Source organism: Pelobates fuscus, chromosome 3, assembly GCF_036172605.1.
Source record: "Pelobates fuscus isolate aPelFus1 chromosome 3, aPelFus1.pri, whole genome shotgun sequence".
NCBI lineage: Eukaryota > Metazoa > Chordata > Amphibia > Anura > Pelobatidae > Pelobates > Pelobates fuscus.
In genome coordinates, this window is record NC_086319.1 from 363,526,543 (window position 1) to 363,548,001 (window position 21,459).

Consider the following 21,459-nt stretch of genomic DNA (forward strand, 5'->3'; position numbering starts at 1 on the left):
CAAACCTCTCAACTGCAGGGTTGTGAGCATGCTGGTGCACACAATCTTTCAGATCAGTTGTTCCAGACAATTTGTCTGTTCCTGAGGAAAGCCAACACCTGTATAATTGCTTACATAGTTGGTGGTCGGTGAGCATAGGCATTTCATGGCCTCTAAACCATCCCTTACAGCACCTCCTGGTGGTGAAAACTGTCTGTGGGATAATACCTAAAAGAGTTCGCTGTCTAGAATGAGGTGTAGTTGGTAAATTCTGAGCAGTTGCTGTTTATCTAAACCATGTCATATCATGTCATATCTTCTATTTCTTTCTTTCTTTCGAGGGTCAGAATCTGTGCTCCCTAGGTAAGGTTGTGGACAGGGCTGGACTGGGGATACAAAGCAGCCATGGGAAAAAAATGTATGCCAGCCCCATAAGTCATTGTGCTATGTAGGGTGTTTATATATATATATATATATATATATAGGCAATTGAAATAGTTGGCTGCACTCTCAGATTTCCTTAAAACGTAACTTTTATTGAAATATTTAAGAGAAGATCAACGTTTCAGTCCATCTTGTGGACTTGCATCAGGATCATGATGAAAGTTCACAAGAGGGACTGAAACGTTGATCTTCTCTTAAATATTTTAATAAAAGTTACGTTTTAAGAAAATCTAAGAGTGCAGCCAACTATTTCAATTGCCTAGATACTGGAGCCCTGGTGATGCACCCGGTCACACAACTTTGAAACCTGAGTGCAAGGTACAACAGCTTTTATTTATATATATATATATTATTGATACATTTCTTCTTCTAATTCAAAATATTAGTGCTTTCAGGGTAATTAAATTATACAGTAAAGCATACTCACACACAGACAATCTTACTGACACACACAAATAGGCTCATTGACAGACAATCTCAATGACACACACAGACAAGGTGACTGGCACACACACAAATGTAGTACAGACAAACTCTGATACACACACAAGCTTAAAACAGACAAGCTCACTGTCACACACACACACGCTCACTACAGACAAGCTCACTGATGTGCACACACTCTCCCTACAGACAAGGCCATTGACACAAACATGCTCCATACAGAAGAGCTCACTAACACACAGATTCACTACAGACCAGCTCACTGACACACACATGCTCACTGACACACATATGGTCACTACAGACAAGCTCACGATCACACTCATGCTTACTACAGACAAGCTCACTGTACACACATGCTCAGTGGTGTATCCTGGTTTTGTGCTGCCCTAGGCAGGACAAAACTCAGGCACCAACCTTTCCCCCCGCCCCGCATTCTAAATACACACACACACACACATTCACTGACAGATACGCATACACTAGCTAACAGAAACACACACTCGCTAACAGAAACAGACACACACTAACAGACACACTCACAGACACTAACAGACACACACTAACAGACACACACTAACAGACACACACTCACTCACTAGCAGACACAAACTAGCAGACACACACACTCACTAACATACACACACACTCACAGGCAAACACACTAACAGACACACTCACAGACACACACACTAACAGACACAGACACACACACTAACAGACACACACACTAACAGACACAAACACTAACAGACACACACACTGACACACACACTAACAGACACAAACACTGACACACACACGCCTGAGTAATGATTAGGGCTGTCAGCCCAGCCCCAGGTGCCGCGGCCCACCGGGAAATTTCCCGGTATCCCAGTGGGCCAGTCCGACCCTGGTTGTGGAGATGATGTGCTAGGTCCATACTGGGTCTACAGCTTTGCCAAGAAAGCAAGGAAGTGCCCTGTAGTACCTAGTACTCACTGGAGAAATCAGAGGATATCGTTTTAGGAAAAGTTTACAGGAGAAAATTTGGGGTGACGTAATAGGGAAGAATCCATAGGTGTGAGCAAAGGGCTCACACACACCCTAATGCAGAGCCAAATTGTCCCCCTTATCCTGCTTGGCTTTCTATGGACACCTTCGCATGAGTTTAGGTTCGCTTAGCTTGTCATGTTTTTGAAGAAACTTTACATTTAGAGTAGAGTTATAGGAAGGGAGTACAGAGGAAGAAAGGGGTGGACGTTATAGGAATTGTCAGATGTTGTGTTATTGAAAGGAGAGAAGTAAAACAGTAGATTTATAGGAAGAGAAGGTACAGGAGGCTGTAGGGGTGAAGCTATGGCTGCAAAAGTAGTTCAAGCCTTATTGTTCACTAATGGTGTTTGACCGAATAATGCATTAATAGTTGTCATCACACAGTATGGTATACGTAATTGTTATGTAACCAGTAGGAAGATTTTTTAAAATGTAATTCTTCCAGGAAAAATAACCGTTCTGTAATAGGGTGTATTATAATTTTCATATGTAACTACGGCTTGTTTTTCACTCACAAATGTCTGAAATGATTAGCAAATTCTATTTCCTTCTTCTCTGGCCAATATGTGAAGATAATGCATTTGGGGCTGTGTAACTCTGACAATGGATGGGTTAACGAGAGCTTAATTTTGCATGACTGATTTCAAAAAAAGTAATTCCTTTTAGCATACAGTGGAGGCAGAAGAGGAGGGGGCTGAAGGAATAGCTGCTTGAATTTCTTCCACGATCGTGTTCTTGGATTGTATAGTGGGCATTTGACTTACGTTGGTAACCTAGGCCCTTAATATCCATCTCATCCTGGGATGGATATTAAGCAAGATAATGTCATGTAACCCTGTAAAGGGTGGTCAGATATCCAAGGGACTTTTGGAGGGAGGAGACCCTCTTGCTTTAACCTCTTTCCCCCCCCCCCCGTCTTCTACATTGCCTGGAGCAATGAACAGCATCATGCAGCCCGAGAAGAAGGGAGGAACCTAGGGCAGGCATTGAGAAAGGGGCAGTGTGGCCACTGGCATGCAGTGCCATCTGCAAGGTGACCTCTAAAGGTACAATTGTTTGAAGAAGCTGTACTGGCAATATGAATAGATGACGATGGATGACTTTGAAGTCACAGTCTTTCTGTCCTAGTGATGTCCCACCCCGTGCAACCGAACTGGGAACGGGACATGATTTTACTTACCTACAGACTCCCCAGAGGATTGAGTGCATAGCGTGAAGTATGATGGATAGTGACTACGGGATGGATGAGTCGCCAGAGGAGCAGACGACCCCTCGGGCTCTGTGTCACTCAGTCGTCTTTTTCTGTTCGAAGGGAATGATCGAAGGCGTGGTGGTCTTTCTTTTTATTTGGTTGCTGATTCAGGTCCTCCTCAATAAGCAGCAGGAAGGTATGCTTCTACGGGTTTCATTGACATGATATCCTGACTACCAACTCATGACCAAATGATCTGTGACCCACCTAACCTCTTACTATTATGGATTTTTTTTAAATCTAATTCCCTTTATTGATGCATTTAATCCCTGCTATAATTCCTCCTAGTGAATTGAATAACCTTTCCATACATCTCATATACCTTCCATTAATCTCCATTCCTATACCAAGTCTTTTTCATAATGTATTAACAATGCATTACTCATTTATCTTCTAAATCAGTGTTTCCTAACCTTTTAGGTTACTACGTAAAAACTAAATTAGTAGGTACCTCTGCCTCAAGGAAGTGATTTCTGTTGCTTATATATCAAATGAAACATGGAGACACTGATATTTAGGTTAATCCCATATTGGAGAACAAGCGTAATTAAAGGTAGTAAATAACATTTTAAAAATAAACATGACAATGTGAATATTGTGTTTCTAAGGAGGAGTGTATAAACTATTAATCTGAAGTCACAAAATGAAAATGTAATACACACATGATAGTTACACATAGGACACTGAAACACACACACATAATTTACACCCAGAGGACACTGAAACACACACACATACTTACACCCAGAGGACACTGAAACACACACACATATTTACACCCAGAGGACACTGAAACACACACACATATTTACAAACAGGGGACATTGACACACACTTACATACAGTGGACACACTGACACACACATTTACACACAGTTTAAATGACACACACTGGCTCTCTCCTGTTACTCCACGTAACCCCTCTCTATAAATCTTCCCATTACTCACTATATACCCTCCTTTATGAAATGTTGTTTTGTACATGTACCAGCCCCTTTTTCCAATTCCTTTCTAGTGTTTGCTAGTACAACATGCACTGAAAGTATATTTAAGATATCTAATAAACACCATAACTTTTACCTTAAATAACATGTGAGGCATGGATGGATTCTGGAAATGTTTGTTTATTTATTTATTTATAAATATTTTACCAGGAAGGATACATTGAGATTTCTCTTGTTTTCAAGTATGTCTTGGGTCCACAAAGAACACAGAAACATAGAATGTGACGGCAGATAAGAACCATTCGGCCCATCCAGTCTGCCCAATTTTCTAAATACTTCATTAGTCCCTGGCCTTATCTTATAGTTAGGATAGCCTTATGCCTATCCCACGCATGCTTAAACTCCTTTACTGTGTTAACCTCTACCACTTTAGCTGGAAGGCTATTCCATGCATCCACTACCCTCTTAGTAAAGTAATACTTCCTGATATTATTTTTAAACCTTTGTCCCTCTAATTTAAGACTATGTCCTCTTTTTGAGGTAGGTTTTCTTCTTTTAAATATAGTCTCCTCCTTTACTGTGTTGATTCCCTTTATGTATTTAAATGTTTCTATCATATCCCCCCTGTCTCGTCTTTCCTCCAAGCTATACATGTTAAGATCCTTTAACCTTTCCTGGTAAGTTTTATTCTGCAATCCATGAACCAGTTTAGTAGCCCTTCTCTGAACTCTCTCTAAGGTATCAATATCCTTCTGAAGATACGGTCTCCAGTACTGCGTACAATACTCCAAGTGAGGTCTCACCAGTGTTCTGTACAATGGCATGAGCACTTCCCTCTTTCTACTGCTAATACCTCTCTCTATACAACCAAGCATTCTGCTAGCATTTCCTGCTGCTCTATTACATTGTCTGCCTACCACACAAACAAAGCATTGCATTGTTACACATACAAGTACTGCAACAAAAAGTTATAAACCGAATCAACAGATAATGACCAATTCATTTTAAAATCATAACATAAATGTCATTGCACATTTCTGTAGCAGATTGGTTGCATAGTGCCAAAATGTCAAATGCCAAAAAAAAGAGACCCTTTAATTAAATGTTTTTTTCGAATTTCCTGACCTACTGATGGCGTCTGGGCCTTTTCTTTCTGAGATTTGGATTTCAATTTACTAAAACTCAGATTGGCAGTCCACGTTAGCTGAGTGACTCTAATCATGTTTCACTAGATTCCAGACTGTATCGCATTGAAATCTTGTTTGCAAACTTCAGGTTAAATTAACTACATCCACTATGATCCATGTCAGTCTCTACTCTCATGCATGCGCATGATTACAACAGTGATGGAGTCTGCAAGCCCGCAAGCTCCTCCATAGTTTAAGTGTAGCCATCCACGCGAGCAATGGCTGTAGGAATTGGACAAATGCAGAAAGATCTGAAGACTGTGCCAAAACTCAATGGCTGAAGCTGTGCTTTTTGTCATGTTTTGTCAACCTCAGACTTTACCACACGACAAAGCAGTGTCCGTAAAATTCCAACAGTCATTGTGAGTATTTCATAAACGTTCTATCTCTATTAAATACTCTGAATCAGGGCTAGGCAACCTTCGGCACTCCAAATGGATGGACTAGAGCTCCCCTGATGCTTTCCTAGCAATGCAGCTTTAATAGCGGTTTGGGAGATGTATTCCATAACATCTGGAGTACAGAAGGTTGCCTACCCCTGTGGTCTGCTGACAGCCATTTTAATCAGCAAATGTAAAATCATTTATTTTTATACTATGCATAGGCGTGCGCACGGGGTGTGCCGGGTGTGCCTGGGCACACCCTAATCACACCCCCGTGCTGCACTGCCTCTGGGCAGACTGACATGTCGGGTCCTCGGTCTATGACCGAGGACCCGACACAGGAGGGGGCCAGCGGCGTGCACACAATGCCGCCGGGTGAGAGGCCCCTCCTGTCCGTCTGCCCTGATCCTCAGTCTGCAGCTCCGCCGGGAGTGAGCTGCAGACTGAAGTATCTCGCGATCTCCAGCCTGTCAGAGCGTTGCCACGGCAACGCTCTGCCTGGAGATCGCGAGACTCACCATGTGGTCTGCAGCTCACTCCCGGCGGAGCTGCAGACTGAAGAGACCACCAGGACCACTGGACCACCAGGGCAGGTATTTAAACCCCCCTCTGCCCCCTGTCACTCACTGCCCCCCACCCTGCCTCTGCACCCATACCCCCCCTAACCCTCTAACCCCCTAACCCCTGTCACTCACTGCCCCCCACCCCCCTAACCCCTGTCCCACCCTACCCCTCTAACCCCTGTCACTACCCCTCTAACCCCTGCCACCACCCCTCTAACACCTGTCCCTAACCCCTGTCACTACCCCCCAACCCCTGTCCCTAACCCCTGTCACTACCCCCCAACCCCTGTCACTACCCCTCTAACCCCCTTAACCCCTGTCACTACCCCCTTAACCCCTACCACTACCCCTCTAACCCCTTTCACTACCCCTAACCCCTTTCACTACCCCTCTAACCCCTGTCACTACCCCTCTAACCCCTGTCACTACCCCTCTAACCCCTGTCCCTAACCCCTGTCACTACCCCCCAACCCCTGTCCCTAACCCCTGTCACTACCCCCCAACCCCTGTCACTACCCCCCAACCCCTGTCACTACCCCCCAACCCCTGTCACTACCCCCCAACCCCTGTCCCTAACCCCTGTCACTACCCCCCAACCCCTGTCACTACCCCTCTAACCCCCTTAACCCCTGTCACTACCCCTCTAACCCCTTTCACTATCCCTAACCCCTTTCACTACCCCTCTAACCCCTGTCACTACCCCTCTACCTCCCTAACCCCTGTCACTACCCCCCTAACCCCCGTCACTACCCCCCAACCCCTGTCACTACCCCTCTACCCCCCTAACCCCTGTCACTACCCCCCTTACTTCTGTCACTACCCCCCTAACTTCTGTCACTACCCCCCTAACTTCTGTCACTACCCCCCTAACTTCTGTCACTACCCCCCTAACTTCTGTCACTACCCCCTAACTCCTGTCACTACCCCCTAACCCCTGTCACTTTCCCTCTACTCCCCTAACCCCTGTCACTACCCCCCTAACCCCCGTCACTACCCCCTAACCCCCGTCACTACCCCCCTAACCCCGTCACTACCCCCCAACCCCTGTCACTACCCCTCTACCCCCCTAACTCCTGTCACTACCCCCCTAACTCCTGTCACTACCCCCCTAACTCCTGTCACTACCCCCCTAACTCCTGTCACTACCCCCCTAACTTCTGTCACTACCCCCCTAACTTCTGTCACTACCCCCCTAACTTCTGTCACTACCCCCTAACTCCTGTCACTACCCCCTAACCCCTGTCACTTTCCCTCTACTCCCCTAAACCCCTGTCACTGCCCCTCTACCCCCCTAACTCCTGTCTCTACCCCCCAACCCATGCCACTACCCCTCTAACCCCTTTCACTACCCCTAACCCCTTTCACTACCCCTCTAACCCCTGTCACTACCCCTCTACCTCCCTAACCCCTGTCACTACCCCCCTAACCCCTGTCACTACCCCTCTAACCCCCTAACCCCTGTCACTACCCCTCTACCCCCCTAACCCCCGTCACTACCCCCCTAACCCCGTCACTACCCCCCCAACCCCTGTCACTACCCCTCTACCCCCCTAACTCCTGTCACTACCCCCCTAACTCCTGTCACTACCCCCCTAACTCCTGTCACTACCCCCTAACTCCTGTCACTACCCCCTAAAACCTGTCACTTTCCCTCTACTCCCCTAACCCATGTCACTGCCTCTCCACCCCCCAACCCCTGTCACTGCCCCTCTACCCCCCTAACTCCTGTCTCTACCCCCCCAACCCTTGTCACTACCCCTCTACCCCTAACCCCTGTCACTACCCCAACCCCTGTCACTACCCCTCTACCCCCAACCCCTGTCACACCACTCTACCCCCTAACCCCTGTCACTGCCCCTTTACCCCCCTAACCCATGTCACTGCCTCTCCAACCCCCTTAACCGCTGTTACTGCCCATCCACTCCCCCACCCCCTGTCACTGCCCCTCTACCCCAACCCCTGTCATTACCCCTCTATCCCCAACCCCTGTCATTACCCCTCTATCCCCCTAACCCGTCACTACCCCTCTACCACCCCTAACCCCTGTTACTACCCCCTAACCCCTGTCACTAACCGTCTACCCCCGCTACCTCCTGTCACTGCCCCTCCACCCCTCCACCCCCCCACCTCCTGTCCCTCTACCCCCCAACCCCTGTTGCTGCCCCTCCACCCTCCTAACCCCTGTCGCCCACACAGTGCACCCCTCACAATCATACACACTGTACCCAACACACACACTTAATCCCTCACAATTACACAAACTGTACCCCTCGCAATCACACACACTGCACCCCTTACACGCTGCACCGCTCACAATCACACACACTGCACAGCTCAGCTCACAATCACACATACACTGCACCTACGTATACTTGTATTTGTGTGTGTGTATGTGTATATATATATATATATATATATATATATATATATATATATATATGTGTGTGTGTGTGTGTATATAAAAATACATATATGCGCGGCGTGTGTGTTTGTGCTTTAGGGTGCACACCCTAATGCAACAGGCTGCGCACGCCTATGATACTATGGTTTTCAGTGGACTCTATTGCAAATAGTAGTTCTGAAATTCACTAATGTTTCTAAAGTAGTCTCATAACCCACAGACATAACCCAAAATAAAATGAACCCTCTTTATCGTTTGAAACCCCAAATAAAATTAACCCTCTTTATCGTTTGAAACCCAAAATAAAATTAACCCTCTTTATCGTTTGAAACTTTGAAACAATTCCCCAAACACATTAAAGGGACACTATATAGTCACCAGAACAACTACAGCTTATTGAATTTGTTCTGGTGAGTAGAATCATTCCCTTCAGGCTTTTTGCTGTAAACACGGTCTTTTCAGAGAAAATGCAGTGTTTACATTACATCTGCCTCCTTGACAGTCTCAGCCAATCCTATGGGAGGGGAAAGCATTGTGATTGGCTCAGACCACCACTTCTGATGATGTCAGGCAGGCCAGATGCAGACAGGGGCAGAACAAGCAGCTACAGACTTAAATACAAGTAAGATTTTACTATATTTAAGAAGGCAAGAGGGAGATCAGGGGGGCTAGATGGTAGTTTTAACACTACATGTTTGTGTTCCTGACCCTCTAGTGTTCCTTTAAGGAATGCAAATGCTTACTTATGTATATATTATTTTTAAGTTCACAGTAATTTTCTGCACTATTATTTAAAACCTCTGCCAGGGGTCTATTCCATGTGTTGTCTACATCAGTAATGTAGCGCTTTAAGAGACTGTCTTTGAACCTTCCACAACCAGCAAGCTTTATTTAAGCTGTGCCTTTCTCTATCACAGTTAATGCTTTGTAACTCTCAATGTTTGCTTTTTAGATTCTGTTGAATCTTATCAATAAACTCCTTGAGATTAAAGTGTCATTTTTTCCATGATCAGACTCGGTCCACATTATTTTCACCTTTGTTGCTTTAGCAAACGTAGCAACCATGCTCAGACGCAGCTGGGAAATTCACAGAGGAATCGATCTTTGAATAATTACATATTTGCAGTAGTCGTATACTATAATAGCAACACATGCAAATGGAAACCTATTTTGGCCATAATCCGGCAGTGGGGAGCTGTCACCCTTCAACCGTAAACAGAATTATAGGATAAATTGTACGTTCTGGAGCAAGTTTTGAAATTATAAACAAGTTATGGGGCACCAGTTCCTATTTAGTGAGGTTACATAGTTACATAGTTACATAGCTGAAAAGAGACTTGCGTCCATCAAGCTCAGCCTTCCTCACATATGTTTTTTGCTGTTGATCCAAAAGAAGGCAAAAAAAAAAAAACAGTTTGAAGCACTTCCAATTTTGCAACAAGCTAGGAAAAAAATTCCTTCTTGACCCCAGAATGGCAGTCAGATTTATCCTTGGATCAAGCAGTTATTACCCAACATTGAAAGATTATATCCTTGAATATTTTTGCAAGTATGCATCTAGTAGCTGTTTGAACATCTGTATGGACTCTGAGAAAACCACTTCTTGAGGCAGAGAATTCCACATCCTGATTGTTCTTACAGTAAAAAAACCTTTCCTTTGCCTTAGACGAAATCTGCTTTCTTCTAGTCTAAACGCATGGCCTCGTGTCCTATGTAAAGTCCGGTTTGTGAATAGATTTCCACACAATGGTTTGTATTGGCCTCGAATATATTTGTATAATGTTATCATATCCCCTCTCAGGCGACGTTTTTATAAACTAAATAGGTTTAAATTTGTTAACCTTTCTTCATAGCTGATATGTTCCATTCCTTTTATTAATTTTTTAGCCCGCCTATGCACTTTTTCTAGTGCCATAATATCCTTCTTTAGAACAGGTGCCCAAAATTGCACAGCATATTCAATGTGTGGTCTTACCAGTGATTTATAAAGAGGCAAAATGATATTCTCGTCCCGAGAATGAATGCCCTTTTTCATGCATGACAATACCCTACTGGCCTTGGCCACTTCTGATTGACATTGCACATTGTTGCATAGTTTGTTGTCTATAACAATTCCCAAGTCCTTTTCGTGTGTTGTTATCCCTAATTCGCTTCCATTAAGGGTATACGTTGCTTGTGTATTCTTTACGCCTTTATTTCAATCCTTATTGAATGTTACAAGAAGGGCATGGGTGCAGTTTGTTTTAAAGCAATTTGAGGATAAAAAAAAAAACAGCAAGCAAAGCATTAGTTCTTCATAATCACATTGGCAGCATAGTTAGTGGGTATCACAACCCCTACAAGACGTTAAATTTGGTTATGGTGCTAAGCTCGTCCTGTTAATGTGCAATGTAGTACACATAATTATTCACGGTGAATTCTAATCAGCAGTGCTATCCATAATCATTCTCAAGTTCTATCTTGGCTCCCAGCTTATGTTCCGTTTCTCCCGATAAAACATTATATGGGCTTTCTTTGCAGTATGTATCTGCATATACAACTGTTTCAGACCGCCAAATCTACAACACATACATTTCAGGATAGACCTCAAGTTTCACCTTAATACAGCTCTTCAAATAGAAAGCTGTGGATTGCTAAGTAACAGGAATATGGTTTAGTCCAGATCTGGCCATTATATCCTTCCGTCCCTTCTAATTTGCCTTCAGGGCCTCCGCAGGGCTTCTTCTGGGTAAGAACTTGCTGTGTTGCTATTGGACCTGCATGTAATATCCTCTTGCCAAGAAGTCTCAAGGCTTTTCGCATACACGCCAAGTGATTAAACTAACTCGCTGGCAAGTCAAACATCACTGTTTATTCAGTTGTGAGTTATTTTGCATTGGTAATGGACTTGGAAAGTTTAGCACAAAATGAAATAGTTTGATACAATAAGATTAGATGTAGCATTTGAGCTCAAAACACAACTTTGAACACAAAGTGATAACTTAACAGCAACCTCTCCCACCGAGCTGCTATGCAGGTACAAAATTACCTGCATTTTAGTTTTTAAATACACCAGACTGGGTGAGGTGAGGGCCATCTGGGCAGGAGGGTGCACTATTAATATTTTGGCAGAGTAGTGGATTATGTGCAGGAGGCGTTTCTATACAAGGAGGTCATTGTGGGACCGCTGTGGCCGTTGAACCAATAAGAGGAGAGCATGTTGGGGGATATCATTATTATTATTAGCATCTAAAAGCCAACAAATTCCACAGCAAGGTACAATTGGGCAAAAGGACAGTATAATATACACAGACCCAATACTAAAGGTAAAGAGGGCCCTGATGTGAGCCAAGATCTTGCTTTACACAAAGTACCTGGCTTGATAGCTCGTGATCTTACAATCTAAAGATTAAATGGTAAGCTGAGACGAGGGGGGGGGGGGGGCAGGGGGAATTTGGAGGTGATGTCCAGAGAAAATTAAAGGATGTTTGCATCCACCGGTAACATAGAAAGTTAAAGGACCACTCTAGGCACCCAGACCACTTCAGCTTAATGAGGTGGTCTGGGTGCCAGGTCCTTCTAGGGTTAACCCATTTTTTCATAAACATAGCAGTTTCAGAGAAACTGCTATGTTTATGAATGGGTTAAGCCTTCCCCCTATGTCCTCTAGTGGCTGTCTCACTGACAGCCGCTAGAGGCGCTTGCGTGATTCTCACTGTGAAAATCACAGTGAGAGCACGCAAGCGTCCATAGGAAAGCATTATGAATGCTTTCCTATGTGACCGGCTGAATGCGCGCGCAGCTCTTGCCGCGCGTGCGCATTCAGCCGACGGGGAGGAGAAGAGGAGGATCGGAGGAGGAGAGCAGGAGGAGATCTCTCCGCCCAGCGCTGGAAAAAGGTAAGATTTAACCCCTTTCCCCTTTCCAGAGCCGGGCGGGAGGGGGTCCCTGAGGGTGGGGGCACCCTCAGGGCACTCTAGTGCCAGGAAAACGAGTATGCTTTCCTGGCACTAGAGTGGTCCTTTAAGTGCCATTTCTGAGGTGGGGCTCTTTATCCACCACTGCTTAACCACTTCACTACAAAAAATAGAGTATTTTATTTATTATCTATTAGTAAAGCCTCACTCACCCTCATACTCTAGTTATGATTACTAGCCTTACCAGATTACCAAACATTTCTCTGCCAAACGTCATTAATCACCGTTTTAAGTTTGCTAAAGTAAGTTTCAATGAGTCATATTATTCCTATAATCCAGGAGAGGGAGTAGTGAATGGACTCTACCAATTCACTGTCAGCATTATATTAGCAGTCCAGAGATTGATTGCTACAGCAGTCTTAAATACCTTTAGTTTAGGAATGTGATTTAACTGTATTCTGCTTTATGCTCAAATGCAGACATCGTTTTAATGTTCAGTTGCTATTTTTAGTAAGTTGCACTGCTAGGAATCCCTTCAGGATCCTTACAAATAACTAGAAGCAAGGTATTTGACCATTTTTCTTTATATTTCTCGTCACACAAACTGCATGTGAGAAAAATTGCATTTTGCTTTTATACCAACATTCCAGACACGGTGTGGTATTGCAAGATAAAGGAAACTGGATTTTGTCTAAAGTTTTGTTTCATTTCCCAAATTATTTTTTTTTATAAAGGAAAACACAAATTGAATAAATTGACATAATTGTTATTTTTGTTTTTGTCTGTAATGCAATCTGTACACAAAATAGCTATGTGATATGTGCTCGGTAGTGAATGGTTAAATGGTAATTCCAAGCACCATTATTTAAAGTGTTTTTTGTATTTCGATTTATTCATAGAGTGGGTACTGCAAATTATCAAACACCTTTTTTTTCCCCACAAAAAACAAAAAGAAAGGAGTAGATGAAAGAATGTCTTTAGAGAAATGAAAAGTCGGACGGGATCATTTAAAAAGAATGAGAGAGGGGGCGGGGCCTGACAGCCAAGATGGCCGGATGGGTTCTCTGAGGGCTCCTGCACTAAAGGGCACACAAACGCTCGATTTAACCGACCTAATGCAGCCCAAAGCACAAACCTTTCAGATATCAAACCGGGACCTCACGCGGAGCAGAATGATACCAATCTTGCACCGGACAGCCCCGGGAATACCCGAACCGGCCACGCGGCCTAAACATGAGCGGGGTCTGGAGCATGGAGGAGGCGGCCGATCCCCCAGCACGGTATCCGCTCACACACGTGAGAAAAACAAAGCCCTGCTACCCCCCCCTCAGGACCGGCGGGGGTTATCCCGGTCCACGCTGGGGACAACAACCCCAGTAAATCAACGAGACCAAATCATAACCAAACGGGACCAACGAGGCCCAAACAAGATGGCGTCGAAAAAGCGCACATTAAACAAACCCCCCCCAAGAATACAGCAGAATTCTTCGACGGCCTCCTTGCTCACCTCTGTACAAAGTTCCACATCCAGGGACCGGCCTTCAGACGGGCGAGGGGGGAAGCGGCGGCTTGGATCCGCCCGACTACCAGACGACAGATAAGCTGCAACCACCCTCGAACCTCCAGAGGGACGCATGGTGGGCACCGCCAGCACCCCATGAGGCGGGAATCGGCGCCAAGCCCCTTGGACGCCGACACTCGCACCCGTTTACACCAGGGCAAGAGCCGCAGCCAAAACCAGCCTGAAGGCCACCCGGAGGCCCCAGAACCTCTGGACCCACAGCGGGCTACTCCACGCAATTGGACACACACGGCCTGCAACGGCATACACCGAGCTGCAACGTGGACTGGCACTACAGAGCAAAACGGGAGGAGAGCACCACCACGACCCGCCGGGGGGAGAGTCTCATTGGGACACCGACCTCGATCCACGAACCTGCAACACCCAGCCTGGATACGGGACTCTATAAGCCTTCGGACAGGCGTCGGGTAAGCTACCCTTAGCAGGATGAGGGGGCTGGAAGACCGAGGCTGCCCGCTGGCGCATTGCAGTGCTGACACTGGCACAGAGGACTTTACAGAGCAGGTTTAAACCATAAACGAGCATAACCATATAAGGATTAGCATGTATAATGAGCATATACGCCTAATGATTAGCATGTGTAGCGATGGTAAACGTATACTATTCAAAATGCTATTATTTTACTTAACTTACTCTTACAGAATATTGTTCGGACCTAACGTGTGTACACATCTTGTGCCCCAGCATAACACATCGTTTAACCTTACTAGTACACCCAGTAGACACACTCTTGACTGTCAGCGTTACTCAGTGTAATATCACCTAAGCTTGTTCTTACCGTGTTCACACTCAATTACCTTTAATTATAAAATTTGTGCTAGCTATCTCATGTACCTCTCTGTTCAACTGTTTATAATGCGTTGGAGGATTGCCTTTGGGGTACCTCACAACCGACTGTTCAAAGCTTATGCACTACAAAAATAAAGAATTAATAAAAAAATAAAAAAAGAATGAGAGAGAAACCAATTAAAAATTCATTATAGGTGAAGAGAAAGCATAAAAGGCTAGTGAAGGAAGTACAGCAGCTGAACAAACTCTTCATTTATTCTTCTCCAGTTCCCAGATTAGGACACTTCGTTTCAAACACCTGTTGACCATCTCCCCCAGACAGCCGGCACAGTAAACTAAATGGTCCACAGGTGAGGGAGAAACAAGGAAATGCTTCTTGTGATTGAGCAAGAGATGCTAGTAAAGTTTATAAATAATAAAATCCCAATAAATGTAGCGTTCTGGTTTTAACATGATTACTATCACACAATTTAGAATTTGTAAATAAAATAAAGTTTTATATATTGTCTAATAATACTGCGCGGTATTCCAATAAATGTTCTTATTACTTTTGTTGTAGTTAATAGATGTATGTAAGATATAAAGATTGGGGGGAAAAACTCTTTGTACAATACGTTTTTGGGGGAAATAGGCTTAAAGTGCAAGTCTACACACCATTACCTCTACAGCCCATTGTACTGTTACGGTGGTAGAAAGATATCTGCTCCATCCCACTGTTCTGTGTCAAAGCATTTTTCGAGAGGCCTGGCTCTAACTCGAAGTAATGTTACAGCATTAGCAATGTCAGCATTGTATCCATTTGAAAGACATCGACTAGTAGATATTAAATAGTAGAGTGGCACACTTAGCAGCTATATTTTTATTTTATAATTCTTTATTTTTGCAGTACAGAGGTTAGTTACCACGCTCACAGTGACATTTGTAAATGGAAAATAAAACGAGGTTGAGAGCAGGATTGTTGAAAAAACATCAGAGATACAGCACTGTGTTTTTTTTATAGGAAAAGGTGAATTTAACACAGGTGTTGAGTTTAGGACTGAGCCCTTTGCCCTCTTTGTGCTAGTAGATATGTGTAGTAGCTTAGTAGAAGAGGATGGTAAAGGCTGTGTGCCTCTAGATCCGTTTGTTTGTCAACGGCTATATTTTTATATTAAAATCATCACTAGGGGTAACAAACACTACCTGAGAGCCAGATGGAGCACCCCGTATTCCTGGGAGTTAATTAGCTTACCGGTCTTTAACGCAGTTATCTCCCAGGACCAGAGATTCCTGAGAGGGACTTGTGTTGAATACAATGGACAGCCCCTCCTGGGATCTGTGCATAAAAGGCAAGTTTGGCCCATTAAAATCAGTTGACTCCCAGAACTATCTATCGTCTAGTTGCTGGGGCTAAAGGGCTTTAATCACTGCTCAGCACCAAGTTGTTCCAACTTGTGGAGGATTCGGCTGGGAAAGTCCTTGTAAGCTCTAGAACTCCCGGGGCTGTGTGTAAACCAGTCCCTGGGAGGGAATAGAGCTAGTCCCCTATCCTGTTACAGGACAGAGAGGCTCCAGGAGGACCCCAGTCAAGCCACGGCGACTGGGGCAGAAGAGCGCTGAGGTTTTCCCTGGTTCCAGCTAGGAAGCGGTCCTTGGCGGAGGTACCCAGCCGGGATACAGGGAGCTCTGCTACAGTATACACACCAGCGGGTCAGTTTCTACTTGACGAGACTCCATTTGCACTCCACTAGCTTGCAATGAATGGGAATTTAAAACCCTGGTATTAGTATTGAAAAAAGTATCTGGCTGGGTAACTGTCACGACTACTAGTGTGGTCCAGCACGCAGAAACTATGTAAACATATACATAGACAAGAAAAGGAAAATAAAAGGACAGAGCGTAAACCGGACCTTAGAATGGCCGGACTAATACGCTAGAGACAGAGAATGATCAAAGGGAAAGCCGAGGTCAAGGAAGCCAGAAAATACACAATACCGTTTACACAAGCCAAGTCAGGGAAACCAGAATTCAGAATAACCAGGGAAAAGCCAAGATCAGGATACCAGGAAATCAAATTCACAAATCTAAAGCACTCTCAGGAAACCAGGAACAGGAAACCACGACAGGGCATGGTACTGGAGTGAGCTAGGGATTTAAATATCCCTCTCAAAGGTCTGATTGGTCAGAGGGCGACCTCTGACCCCAAAACGTGCGTGCGCTTTGACGTTGTGACATCGCGCACGTCAGTATAAACTTCGGGGGCGGAGCTAAGTTTAGGCGCGACCACGTGGTCAACGCCATTTTGGATCCGGGCGCGACGGCCGGAGGATGCGGAGAAGCGTCTGTCAACTCGCCGGTGAGCAGGTAAGCTCGTGCCGTCGGCTAGACTGTGCCGGTCGGGCACAGCTTTGCCACGCGGCGAGCCGGCAACCGCAACAGTAACATTGTATTAATCCTTACACAGATGCATTGCTCAGGCTGTGTAACAGAGGACACTGTACTGGCTGTTTACATAGCTGGCCTGCCAAAAGGTATTTTTGTATTACTGACATATTTGGATATTGTTTGGAACTGCCAACCCTAAATGAAGGTTATGTATACACACCAGTACCTACAGATATAAAACACTAACATAGCGTAATACAATAAAAAGTCAAACTAAAAGGGAATAGGTAAATATTGCACTCACAAATGGAATATTGATAGGAGACCTTTACATATATTCTCTCTTCTTAAGTCTCAGTTTGTATCAAACCATATAAAAAGAATAGAGAAAAGACTATGGATATTCTGAGCCAACTTGGTCTATATAGAAGGCTAACTTACACTGTATCTTGAGTTGTTACATTTTCATATCTGTTTTTAAACTGCCATTAATTATCCCAATTTATTCTACTAAAGTAAATTGTATAGCCTAAAAAATTGACAAAAGTTGATTTAAAAAAAATAAAAAATTAAAAAGTTGTCTGTGTGAGGTTTCATGTAAAAGCTATCTATATTACAGCTTTGTTAAAGTCTTGGCTGTGTGTGATTTTTGGTGGAAGGACATGATGTCTGAACTTAATTTTCTTCTGGTCAGTCCATTTGCAGGTACTCCTGGGAGCGGGACTCGCTCTACTCTGTTTCTCCCTCCTCTTGGGCTGTGCCATATGCTGGCATCGTAGCCGTAGAAGACAATCGACCCTCAACATTATTGGTGAAGATAAGGATCTTGCGCAACAGAGTGTCAGAGAGCAAGAGCAGTCAGAGCTTCCTGGAAGATCGGCGGCAGTAACTATAACACTCCAGTACCAGGACATGGATGGAGACATCATTCCAAAGAGTGGGGATGTCATACCAATTCAAGAGGCACTGGATTCAGTACCTGCCAGAAGTCTACATTCGAGAGCCTCACTGCCCAGCCTCTACCAGCTCTCCACAAAGACAAAGCGAGCCATTCAACGACGGAGTACAGTTTTCAGTTATGGATCTCAAAGAGGAGATCGTAGCAGGTTAATGAGGGTTCCTCACTCTTACACTGAGCCAACCGGATTATCTGGAGCCAAGCAAAAGTCGCCACCACGTCTGAACTTCACTCTGCACTACTCGCTACAAGAAGAGACTCTCACAGTGATTGTTACAGGTCTCTCAAATCTTCCAAAAAAATTCCACCAAAAGAAAGACTCATGGGTCAAGGCCTACCTAATGCCTGGATTTATAGAACCACACATAGAACAAACAGAGGGACTCGAAGGAGGTCAAACGTTCTCTTTCCGTAGATGCAGTCCGGGAGAGTTGGGAGAACTGAATCTGCGACTTGCTGTGTTTGCTCGAGACAGGAACAACATGAGAGAAGGATTATTTGGAGAAGTCTTGTTTCCATGTGCACATTTAGACTGCCAAAGTGAGGGTACATCTGACCGCACAGAGGAACTCTCTCTTTCCAAGAGCAAACTTAAGAAGGTCAGTAACCACGCACTTAATAGTATAATAACCCATTACACAGATTGTGAGATTTCTCACATTCTAGAGGAGAAATTGGTTTAACATTTAATGTTCCATTAAGTGCATTTATGTTTGATAGGTACAGTAAGATGCATCCTCAGTGTGCTTTGTGGATTACAGTGGTACACATTTGGCAGTGGCACTACCCTAGTGTTTGTCTATGTTTATGCTAATTTATTTACATGTATATCAAAGTGGAACTCTGACACAATCCCTACTGCTCAAAAGTGCAGTGGTTATGGTGCCAAATAGTCTCCGCGTACCATGCCATGGAATTTGTTGGATTTTGTTATCAAGCCATTAAGAGTTTTTAAAAAAATAAATAAAAAATAGGGTCTTTCTGAGACCAGCCCTTTTCCGGTTGTATTGATAAGGCTGAATTTATGCAAAATCAAAGCCGATTTTGTTGTAAACCCACCACCAGCACTCAGTGGTGTATTTTGGATTTGTGCTGCCCTAGGCACAACTAAATTTGAGCACCCCCCAAATCTTAATTTGCTCCCCCAATTCGTGTAAAGGCCACTTTTATGACTGACAGACACAGGCCCTCATTGATACATGCACTGACATACACTCAATTGCAGATACAGTCATTGACACACACACTGTTTAACCAACACACACTTTCACTGATAGACACACACCGACACACCCACTCACTGACAGACACACACTCTCAGATACACATAAAATGACACACACATTGACACACACTCACAGACAAACCCATCCTCACTGATTTGACACACTCTGACAGACACACACTTTCACTCATTCACAGAGACACACTGACAGCTACACATGCACTAACCGCTACACTCAATCACAGAGTGTGAGAGAGGAAGAAGAGTGGAGGACAGCGCTTCCTTATTAATAGTTTAACACCTCGGGGGGCCTAAGAAAGACAGCCCCAGGACATGAGGCAAACAAGGCATTTGTTTGGGAGCTTGGGGTGGCTTTTTTGGCACCCCCCTGAAAGTGCTGCCCTAGGCAAATGCCCTGTTTGCCTTGTGGTAAATACATCCCTGCCAGCACTCTTAGCCAGTCATTGCTATCCAGGATGAATTAGTTATAAATGCAGATGAGGGGTGGTCTCTGGGTGTCGGATTTCCCATTACAGAGACTTGTGCCTACTCTGCCCTCTCCATACCTTCTGCTGCTGTCTGGAACAGATGGTCCAGGACTCTGAGATCTCTGTATTTAGTCTGAAGGAGCATGATCTCCCGCACCCTCAGGATGAACACTGCGGTCTGCAGGGGCGGACTGAGCACTCGGGCAAATCGGTCATGGACCGAGGGCCCGAGGCTCTGGGGGGCCCGCCCGCTCTGCAGTGAAGTAACAGCTGGGCTGGGGAGTTAATCATCTCCCCAGCCAGCCTGTACACAGCAAGGGGCCCGCACGGCACTCCGCGGGCCCCTGTTACAAAATACATTCTCCCCTTTGCCGGTCCCAGCAGGGCACACCGAGAGACAGCTAATGGGGTCTTTCCAAAGACCCCAATAAGCTGCCTCTCAGTGTGCCTGAAATATAAACAGCACGAGAGCTGTCTGTAACAGATCAGGCAGCTCCGTGCAGCTCATTAAGCAGGAAATGACATCATGTGTCATAAGTTCAACGAGCTGTGCGGAGCTGCCTGAGAACTGTTACAGACAGCAAGCAGTATGGGATGGAAAATAAACAGATTCATATAATCATCCCCCTTCCCCTTCTAACCCCTACAGCCCTTCTACCCCCTGCAGCCCACCTACCCCCTGGACCCATTCTAGCCCCTATTATCCCTCTATCCCCTGTAGCCCACCTACCCCCTGGACCCATTCTAATCCCTGCAGCCCTTATAACCCCTCTATCCCCTGTAGCCCACCTACCCCCTTGACCCATTCTAATCCCTGCAGCCCCTAAAACCCCTCTATCCCCTGTAGCCCACCTACCCCCTGAACCCATTCTAACCCCTGCAGCCCCTATTATCCCTCTATCCCCTGTAGCCCACCTACCCCCTGGACCCATTCTAACCCCTGCAGCCCCTATAACCCCTCTATCCCCTGTAGCCCACCTACCCCTTGGACCCATTCTAACCCCTGCAGCCCCTATTACCCCTCTATCCCCTGCAGCCCCTATAACCCCTCTATCCCCTGTAGCCCACCTACCCCCTGGACTCATTCTAACCCCTGCAGCCCCTATAACCCATCTATCCTCTGTAGCCCACCTACCCCCTGGACCCATTCTAACCCCTGCATCCCCTATAATCCTTCTATCCCCTGTAGCCCACCTAGCCCCTGGACCCATTCTAATCCCTGCAGCCCCTATAATCCCTCTATCCCCTGTAGCCCACCTAGCCCCTGGACCCATTCTAACCCCTGCAGCCCCTATAATCCCTGTAGCCCATTCTAGCCCCTGCAGCCCCCATAACCCCTCTATCCCCTGTAGCCCACCTACCCCCTGGACCCATTCTAGCCCCTGCAGCCCCTATAACCCCTCTATCCCCTGTAGCCCACCTACCCCCGGACCCATTTTAACCCCTGCAGCCCCTATAACCCCTCTATCCCCTGTAGCCCACCTACCCCCTGGACCCATTCTAATCCCTGCAGCCCCTATAATCC

At 45.3% G+C, this 21,459-nt stretch overlaps 1 protein-coding gene across 3 annotated transcripts in view; it reads left to right on the plus strand.

The window, feature by feature from the left end:
* LOC134601407 (synaptotagmin-5-like) overlaps positions 1 to 21,459 on the plus strand; it is a 64,528-nt gene that overhangs the window by 14,061 nt on the left and 29,008 nt on the right. The window contains exons 1-2 of one of the 3 annotated variants that reach the window (XM_063445886.1): positions 2,619 to 3,290; positions 17,958 to 18,820. In XM_063445886.1, the coding sequence (XP_063301956.1) occupies positions 3,122 to 3,290; positions 17,958 to 18,820 (1,032 nt within the window). In that variant the 5' untranslated portion in view covers positions 2,619 to 3,121. Of the gene's footprint in view, positions 1 to 2,618; positions 3,291 to 17,957; positions 18,821 to 21,459 lie in introns of those variants that run through there. The other 2 variants (XM_063445888.1, XM_063445887.1) reach the window with 2 other exon arrangements.